The 10,026-nt window shown below is 48.7% G+C and overlaps 1 protein-coding gene across 1 annotated transcript; it reads right to left on the bottom strand.

Moving 5' to 3' along the window:
- Window positions 1–1,358: 1,358 nt before the first annotated feature.
- LOC4350319 (probable beta-D-xylosidase 7) lies at window positions 1,359–5,417 on the bottom strand. Its single transcript, XM_015761032.3, has 5 exons — window positions 4,925–5,417; window positions 3,612–3,893; window positions 3,302–3,471; window positions 3,096–3,193; window positions 1,359–2,854 (listed from the first exon to the last, which is right to left on the bottom strand). Exons 1-5 carry the CDS (start codon window positions 5,348–5,350, stop codon window positions 1,491–1,493), a joined length of 2,340 nt encoding a protein of 779 aa, XP_015616518.1. The 5' UTR covers window positions 5,351–5,417; the 3' UTR covers window positions 1,359–1,490.
- Between the last annotated feature and the right edge of the window lie 4,609 nt (window positions 5,418–10,026).

Raw genomic sequence — 10,026 nt, 5'->3', positions numbered from 1 at the left:
GAAACAAACAAATATACGCAAACGAAATAAATTAGTTCCAACCAATTACTTGGATGATTTGTTGGCTTATATACCAAAATTCCTAGGTTGAGATCATAAACTATTTGGTAAATTGGTCAGATTCAACAAACTTCAAACATTTTAGGACAAAATTTGACTTCTCAGGTTTTTGTGATGGAGTATAAGTCTATCTTTAATTAGATGACGTAGTCATATTAGCAATATGTTTAATAAACAAATACCTTCAATTAATTTATCCTAAAATCCAAAAAACATCTACAGTATAAAAAACTTCGTAGAAATCAATTCCATGGTTGCGATTACGACACCATATTTTCTCATAAATAAATTCAAGACTTCACGATTTCACATGATTTTAGTTTACAATTTATATGATGCAAGGGTAATTAGAAAAAAATCATTTCCAACGTAATCCCAAATAAATTAGAATATAGTAAAAAATATATTTCAATAAAAAAAATCACTCACACATATACATTTGTAATAAAATTTTGAGTGGTAATCCGATGCTCTCTACTGATACTATTATATTACCAATAGAAATGATCTGATCCATTTGTTATTTACTAATACATTGATTAAGGGTAACTTTTCATTTATATATTTTTTCGGGCATTGATCAATCTGTGGTTATTTATTGCGCTGGCATCGCTCATATTCCATCGAAATAAGCCAAACAAGAATAAAAATAGGTTTAGTGACTACTAAATGATAATTATACCCCTTTCGCACTTTTTTTACAGTAATGTCCCTCCATGTTTGAACTACTGCTATTTAGGGTGATGTAAACCATTCGATCAAATGAGATCAACGGATTAGATTACTTTCTACTATCAATAGAGAGAATCGTAGTGGGTCTCAAATTTTAAACGTGTTAAACAAGATGCCCGCGCATGCGCGCGGGCTACCTTCCTTATTTTATTAATAGTTCCAAGATTTTGTTAATAATTCCAAGAATAAAAATAGTTATTACAAAATTATATGTAGCATCCATTACTTTCAATGTTTAATTCAATATTTTAAACTTTGATTGCGAGTATTTAGTTGTATTGTTTTTGTGAGCCTCAATTATGCTTCACGATTTGATAATTCCCAAATATGCAATTAATATATACCGATTTAACTCGGTTTGAAGTTTCAGTTATAGTTTCTGATGATTGAACGATTTCAAAATTCACATTCTTCGTTTTTAATTTATATGGACTCTCGATATGGCATAATTTATTTAACATGAATTCTCAAGACGATTTATGGTCATGACAATATACTATCCTCATAGTGCTAAAATAGCACAGATATAGACAAATATCAAATATATAAGTCTAAACCAACCTACATTTCCGACAAAAGAACTTTTCCTTCTCTATTAATTTAATATCAATCCATTGGATCTCCTTTTATGTATCATCTCAAAAGACATAAACAAAACCAAAATTTAAAAAACAAGGAAATAATCTTCCATCTAAAACTCAATCCTGGAACCTAATCTCCAACTCATCCTCCTCAACCATGAGGAAATGCGATCCTCTGTCGATCACCTTCTCGCCGTCCACCCTCGCCCTGCTCAGGTGCTCGCATGGGCTGATCTCCATCTTCAACTTCTTCTTCTCCCCTACCTTGAGATGCTGGTTCCTGAACCCGATCAGCTGCCTCACCGGCCGGCCGCCATCCGTGCTCGACCACCGGACGAACATCAGCACGGTGTGCTTGCCATCCATGGGGCCATGGTTCTGCACCTCCACCATGACCGGGAACCTGAGCCGCTCGCACCGGTCGTCGCCGATCTCGTCGACGCGGTAGACGGCGTCGCCTTCTGGTGTGGTTGCTGCCCTAAGGCCAGCGAGCGCCGCCTTGCCGTAGGATGACGAGTTGCCGGCGCCGGAGACGATGCGGCAAGCGAACTTGGAGTAGCTGAGGCCGTACCCGAACTTGTAGACGGTCTTGCCCTTGTAGAATCGGTAGCTCCGGCCGGGGTAGCCGGTGGCCGGGTCGGGGCGCATCCGCATGTCGGTCATGGTGAACTTGGTGAACTCCTCCGGGTACCATGTCACCGGCAGCTTGCCGCTGGGGTTGAACTCGCCGAAGAGCACGTCGGCGATGGCCTGACCGCCGGCCTGGCCGGGGTACCCCGCCCACAGGATGGCGCCGATCTTGGGGTTGGTCTGCGCGAACGTGATGTCCACCGGGCCGCCGGTGAGGAGGATGAGGATGACCGGGCGCTTCGACGCGGTGGCGACGGCGGTGATGAGGGCCTGCTGCTTGCCGGGGAGCAGCAGGCTCGTCCTGTCGAGGCCTTCCTGCTCCTGCTTCTGGCTGAGCCCCATGACGAGGAAGACGTAGTCGGAGGACTTGGCCAGCGCGGTGGCCTGGTCGGTGGCGGCGACGTCGCAGGCGGCGGAGCTGCAGCCGGGGAGGAACTTGGCGCTCTTGACGTACTTCTGGATGCCTCCGAACGGCGTGGTGGTCTCGCAGGGGAGGCCGTAGTAGTTGCCGAGGAGGGCGAGGATGTCGTTGGCGTTGTGGCCGATGACGGCAGCGGAGGCGACGGTGGGGGCGCGGAGCGGGAGGAGGCGGGCGTCGTTCTTGAGCAGGACGACGCCGCGCCTGGCGGCCTCGAGGGCGAGGGCCTTGTGCACCGGCGTGCAGACGTCGGCGGCGCTGAGGCGGCCGTACAGCTTGTTGCCCCTTGGGTCGCCGTCGAAGTGGCCCAGCCGCATCCGGATGGCGAAGAGGTTCTTGAGGGCCTTGTCCACGTCCTTCTCCGTCATCTTCCCCTGCTGCAGCGCCGACGCCGCGTTCTGCTGCATGTACACGCCGCAGTTTATGTCCAACCCTGAAAATATTCACCAATAATTCATTCTGTTTCCAAAATTCAAATATTCAAATCTTGCTTAAAGAGATGCACTTGATAGTTCGGTGGGAAGGAGTGCGTGGTTTCAACTCAGAGAATCCTGTGTTCAATTTCCAACACGTTTATAATTTATTCTTTAAAAATTATTTGGAGGGACATATCTCCCTCCAAATCATGTTTTTTTAAATCTTGTTTAAAGTACTTGTAATGATTTGCTACTTACCGGCCTTGAGGGCGACGGCCACGGCTTCCTCCGCCGTCCTCGTGAAGTGTTCCGATTTGTGAAGGATGGCGACCGCGTCGCAGTCCGACGCCGTGTAACTGGCAAGTACATATGTCACGTTGATTTTAGCTATTCGTCACATGATTATTTCAGCCACTGATCTGAGCGATGAAATGAAATGAGGTCGAGCTCGATCGATCACTCACCCATCTAACTTCCATTCTCCCCTGACGGTCTTGGTGAGGAGGTCAGAACTAGCACACGCCGGGACGCCATTGATGAGGGTGTAGGCACACATGATGCAGCTCGCCTTCCCATCCACCACACAGCTCCTAAACGGCGGGTTGTACGTGTCCGCTAGATCTTGCGGTGTCACCTGCACAACTCATCGCACCCGACATATGTCATACTCACTAGTCACTACTTCTCATACATAACGAAAAATTAGGGGCATGTAAGAAATTTTCTTTCTCGATCTATTTTTTTGTCTTTTTTCACCGTGCAGTCATCGCTCACCTTTGCATTGAAGTTGTAGCGTGAGACGCCCTTCCACTCCTCGATGTCGTAGGCGGTGATGTGCTTGCAGCACGCGGAGGTCTGGAGGTTTGTCAACGAGCTCCCCTGCAGGCCCTTGACGAAGGCGGCGCCGTACTTGCTCGCCGTGGCGGGGTCCTCGCCGGGGGTCTCCTGGCCACGGCCCCACCGTGGGTCCCTAAAGATGTTCACGTTGGGGGACCACATGGCCAGACCCTCTGCTTGCCCCAGGTTGTAGAACGCCCGACCCTCTTTGCCGATCGCCTGTGTTATGATTTATAAACAAAGTTCAGTGACTCACATACATCACATACATACATACATACATACATACATACGTGTGTGTGTGTGTGTGTGTATATATATATATATATATATATATATATATATATATATATATATATATATATATATATATATATATATATATATATATATATATATATATATATATATATATATATATATATATATATATATATATATATATATATATATATATATATATATATAATCCACGTGGATTTGACATGGTAGGCACATATTTAATGTGATCAGACAGAACAAACCAAGCAGGATGTCAATAAACTGACAGAGAATGAATATATGCAGAACGTGATTGGTTGTACAATGTGTGCATAACCATCCAGGTCATATAAATTTATACAGTTCTGTTTCATGCATAGGAAAAAATATACAAGATCAAGAATATAAAGTTTAAAATTATATCATTTTAGCTTATTTTTCACACATAAAACGCTGATTTCAAAATAAGCTAATTTCGGCATGGAAAATGTGACAAAGTAAAACTTGCTATTTATTTTGAACTAAAAAAAGAACTGCAAAAATGCCAATACGATGTATTAATTAATTCCATGATAGATCACTACTCCCTCCGTTTCACAATGTAAGTCATTCTAGCATTTCCCATATCCATATTTATGTTAATAAAACTAGACATATTTATTTATCTAAATTTATTAACATCAATATAAATATGCGAAATGCTAGAATGACTTACACTGTGAAACGGATGAAGTAACTAATAGTAACCACGTGCAAAAGAGAAAAAAAAATACTGAAGCAGAGTATTGTGATTTGTATCTTGTACAACATGAAATGGAAGTTAAACAGATTCATTAAGTGTTCCCTTCATTTATTTTCCCTCTCAGATTTGCAAAAAAGAAAAATCTTTTCAAATATAAAAAACATGGATCAGATATGTACACAATCGTAAATGGCGGCGGCGATCGATCAGCGCGCCACCGCAAGAACACATGTGTATATACGCGTACCTGGCCGATGCGGAACCAGAGGCCGTCGTCGAAGGCGGCGGCGGTGTGGATGACCTGCGGGAAGCTGGTGGCGGTGCGCGCGGGGCCGTTGCCGAAGTGGATGCCCTTCCCGGAGATGGCCAGCCCGTGCAGCGCCTCCGACCACCACTTGTACACCGGGATCCCCAGCCTCGGCACCCCGGGCGCCTGGTCCCCGAGCTGCCCCACCTTCTCCGCCGTCGTCAGCCTCGCCACCAGGTCCGCCGCCCGCTGCTCCGCCGGCAGCGCCGCGTTGCAGAACGCGAACCCCTTCTGCGCCGACGCCGGCCCGCACGTGAACCCCGGGTTGCCGCCCCACGCCACCCCGCCCAGCATCGCCAGCGCCGCCACCGCCGTCACCACCGCCGCAAGCACGCCGCCGCCGCGCCTGGAGGTGGAGACCGCCATTGGCAAGGTACGTAGAAGGCGAGAGGAGGTCGATGCGATGCGAGTGAGCTGAGTGAGTGAAGCGCCAGCCTCATATAGGCCACTGCGGCCAATGGGAGAGAGCCACGTGTCACCCCACGAAGACAAGTTCCTCCTCCGATCTGAAGACATTTTCTCCGCACATAGAGCGGACCTGAGTGCGAACGACAGGAGAGATCCAACGCTGACGTGGACGCCATGCATGTCTCAGTAGAACTTGTCAGTGAAACCATGCATGGAAGATTAAGATTTGGTATGCACGGCCAAATTCCTCGAGTTCCACGATGTCCTCTCGACCAAACATGTATGTTTAGGGCTGGATCCATAAAATTCCTTGCATCTTCAATTCACTACATCAGGTGAGTTTGTTTAGTGCTGGATCCTAAATTTGATCGAATGAGGTTAAAGAACATGTCGACCATAAAAACCAACACAGCTATGCTGAATTTGCATTTCTAGTTAATTACAACAAACAGTAAATCTAAGCATGCATATTCTATATGATATAAATTAAATGCACCTAGATATTAGATGTTCAAGAATATTCATTACCAATGCAAAACATGTTGCCGTGGCGCTTGCACGAGTTTATATGTTATTTAATTTACTTGTGGACGAAGCAAAACCTAAGTTTTTTTTTAATCTTGATAGATATAACGCGGGACACAGAATCCACTCGGCAAACAATAGTATAACATCACTGAACCTTTATGACAAAACAAGAACAATGGGGAAAAAGTACTTTTTTTTCAAACGGTCAGGCCGTTGCCGACGTTTTATATAAAGAAGAAGGTGTCCCATTTTGAGGAGAAAACGGGACCAAAACCTTACAATGCACAGTTAATTAGGGGAAACTGCGCGAAAACCACAACCACAACACTCTAACTAACCTAAGCTAACAAGACCGTAAGAAATGGCGAAGCCCAAAACAGCCATCGATAAAAAGCTTGTTGTAAGCAACACAAAGGCTTCGACTTCGCGAGGCGAGTGTTATCGTTGCCGAGCTTGTCGCCTAGCGACACAGTAGCTTCGACTCCACAACTATCACATCATCGTTGCCAAAGGCATCACAGAAACAAGTAAGACACCGACTGTCCACTTTGAGCATCAGCCCAAGCCGTCAGAGCTCCATATCTTGTACGCAGCAAACACCAACACCCCTCGAAGACTACAACGTGTTATCGTTGCCAAGCTTCATCGCACCACAACAAAGTAGCTTCGACTTCACCTAGAAGAAAACGAAGGAAGTTGGACGCTCACCACATCCAAGAACAGAACCCAAGATGCAAAGGCCTCGCCGAATAGCTAGGCTTACAGAGCTTCGACACAGGGGTCCATAAACGACCATCATTGCACCGGAAAGGTTCTAGAAAGCGAGGGAAGACGCCATAACGACGCCTCCAGAAAGGGGAACGACGCCTAATGGCGCCGCCGTCGTCAAGCCAACCAAAGGCCAGCCAAGACTTTCGCCGGCGTCAACCAAAGCCACACAACCCACCCGCACAACGTACGTCGCCAGACCGCCACATCGTCCCTCTAGTCGCCAAGCCTAGCCCACCACCCATAGTTCAGGCAGGCTCACGAGTCCGCCATGCCGCCGTGCCGCCCCATCCTCTACTGCATCGGTTGACCAAGCATGAGACGTCGTCGTGGACACCCGCAGCGCTACCGACCCAGTCAGCCAACCACTGCCATCGCCACGAGCGCCCGCACTCCGCTACACCGCTGCCACAAGCACTCACAGCTTTGCTGCGCCGCCATCACCGTCTCCACGCCGACGAGGCATGCACCCGATCCCCCCGCCTCCGTCGCACGTCCGGCTTCCTCCTCCGTCGCCGGCCTCCTATAGCCGCCCCAGCGCTGGCGAGGGCGCACCGGCCGGCCAGCCCCCACCTTACCTTGGTCGCTCGCCGTCGTCGCTTCCGACCGAGGGAGCGCCGGATCTGGCCAAGGGGCACCGGATCCGGCCGCCCCCAACACTGGACCGAGGGTCGCTGCCGCCTCGCGTCTCCCGGCCCCTCCAAGACCCTCGCCGCCACGGATCCGAGCTCGGCAACACCGGAGCTCGCCGGCAGGCCCAGATCCGGCGGCGCCCGGCGCAACCTCGGCGCCAGCTTCCTCCTACCCCGCCTCCACCTCTTCCCGTGCGCGTGCCTCGACGCCAGTGTTGCTTCGGCCGGCTCCACCTTTGGTCCGCCGCGCCGGATCCAGGGGTGACCACCGCCGTAAGCCCCGCCGCCGCCATCCTCGCGAGCCGCCGGCTTTGCCGCTACTCGCTTAGGCGTTGGCGAGGCAGAGAAGATAGGTGGAGAGGGGCGGCGGCGGCGGCTGTTAGGCTTTCGCCGCCCGAGTCACCGACGCGGGGGCAACGCGGGAAAAAAGGATCAGGGCGTCAGCATTTTGATTGGGGAAAAAAGTACTAGTAGCTGCACTCATGAGTAATGGCTGCAAAACGCATCCGGGGCTTTGTTTAACGTGACAAGTAAACTTTCTTTCAGGTCGTGAAAAACTGTGATCGATTCGCTCCTGCAGAAACACACAAAATGAACGGCACTAGTATAGATCAGTAACGGGTGAATAGCTAATATGGTCCCTGAAGTTTCTCTTTGGGCTCAGTTTAGTCCTTGAAGTTTTAAATCGTCCAAACAAGTCCTCTAAATTAATCATTTGGGTTAATATAGTCTTTGGACCCACAAAAAGTGCCACGTGAGCATGCCAAATCATCCTCACATGCAACGGTCTGAATGAAATGACCATTCTACCCTTTTATACCACATAGAAAAGAAAGAAAAAAAGAACATAAATGTTTTCACACGTGTATGATCGTTTTAGAACTGTCACTTACGATTGCCGCTGCAATGTTATTTTTTTCTGTTTGTGTCTTTTCTTTCTTTTCTATATGGTATATAAGGGTATAGTCGTCATTTCATTCATACCGCTACATGCGAGGATGACTTGGCATGCTCACGTGGCACTTTTTTGAGTCCAAGGACTATATTAACCCAAATGATTAATTTGGAGGACTTGTTTGGACGATTTGAAACATCAAGGACTAAACTGAGCCCGAAGCGAAACTTCAGGGACCATATTGGCTATTCACCCATCAGTAATTAAGAAAAACCAACACTTACCTTTTCCAACCAGAAACGCACAACTGCAGGACACCATACGGTAAATTAAAACCGATACCTTCATGAACCGACACCTATAACTCCTTGCAGAGAAAAGTGTTGTTCCCTATTAAAACCAACTGAGAATGTTGTCCCATGGGAGCAGTTGTTAGTAGGGTCGGGATAAAAGTGACCAATTTTCTTTAAAAAAAATCACAACTTTTAGGTGAGGAGCGGAACCAACCCAGTCATCCTTATCCTTTTCTCTGCCTCTCTTGCTCCCGTGCCCTCCCCCCTCCTCATTCTCCCTCTCAAGCCCCTCATTCTCTCACCCCTCTCTCTGTAACTACCGCCGCACCTCCTCTTCCTCCTCCTCCCCTTAACCCTCCATGCTGCAAGATGACGGCGATGGCGGCGTGGCCAGATCCGGCTCCGCCCCTTAACCTTCCTCTCGCCCCTTCATATCATCCATTGGAGCTCGGGGGTGGCCAGATCCGGCTCCGCCCCTCCCCACCAGCACATGGGAACGGCCAAATCCGGTGCTCGGCAAGCGGTCGGATCCAGCGTGGCCCCTCCTCCTCTCTGTCCCTTCCCATTGGTGCTCGGGGGTAGCCGGATTCGGTGCCCCCCACCACCCACCCACCAAGCGAGGTGCAGATGGACTTTATATCTTTTTTCTGATCTGTTCATCTTGTTCTTTACCTTTTATGCATATAAATAATTCGTGTAATTGGAGTGATGGAATTCTTCATTTGTACCAAAAAAATGTGATTTAGTTTCTTCAATTTGTGCTGTGGATGGATGTGGGATGGATGGATGGTAATTCGAGCCGATGCATTGAGCATACCTTTTCTTTCATTTTAGGAACCACTAAGGTATAGTTCTTAAACCAGCATCTTTAAGTCCACCTCAAAAATTGCCGCCTGTGAGGTGCAGGTTCGTAATTAGTTTATATTGAGCAAAAAACGGTCGGATCCATTAAAGTTCCCTCCTTTCCCCCGCCGACCCACTCCCCCTCCTCTTCCCGCACGCCAGCTGGGCTGGCCCGAGGCCGAGGCCCAGCCAGCCGCCGCGCCACCCCCTCCCCTCTCCGGGTCACCGACAGGTGGGGCGGGGCCCACCTGTCGGGCCCATCTCCCACCTCCGGCCAGCGCCGCCGCGCCCGAAACCGCCGCTCCCGCCCTCTCCGCGCGCACCTGCGCATACGTCGCCCATGCTCCCGCGCCACCTCCCACACACCCCGCAACCGCCGCTCCCAACCCTTACAGTTCGAGTATGCGTCCGATGGTGGTTTCTTCGAGGAGTAGGCTTCATCCGTGTCGTCGAGGATGCCTGTGAAGTGGTGTTCCTGCTGCAATCCAAGTCAAGGCTTAGCTCTAGTTATCTTTAATTTTCCGCTGCATTTATGATGTTAACTTTGTAAGACGTGGATGTTTATGTCAACTTTGTCGTTTGCGTACCCTGGCCAGTCCTGGACAGGGGTTTTAATGCACGTTCTGCATGGAATTCTATTCGAGAATTTTTGGGCGTGACAGTTATGGCTACCAA

The sequence above is a fragment of the Oryza sativa genome, chromosome 11 (genome assembly GCF_034140825.1).
Source record: "Oryza sativa Japonica Group chromosome 11, ASM3414082v1".
Classification (NCBI taxonomy): domain Eukaryota; kingdom Viridiplantae; phylum Streptophyta; class Magnoliopsida; order Poales; family Poaceae; genus Oryza; species Oryza sativa.
Note: the sequence above shows the minus strand (reverse complement) of the source record. Positions and strands in the feature narration are given on the sequence as shown.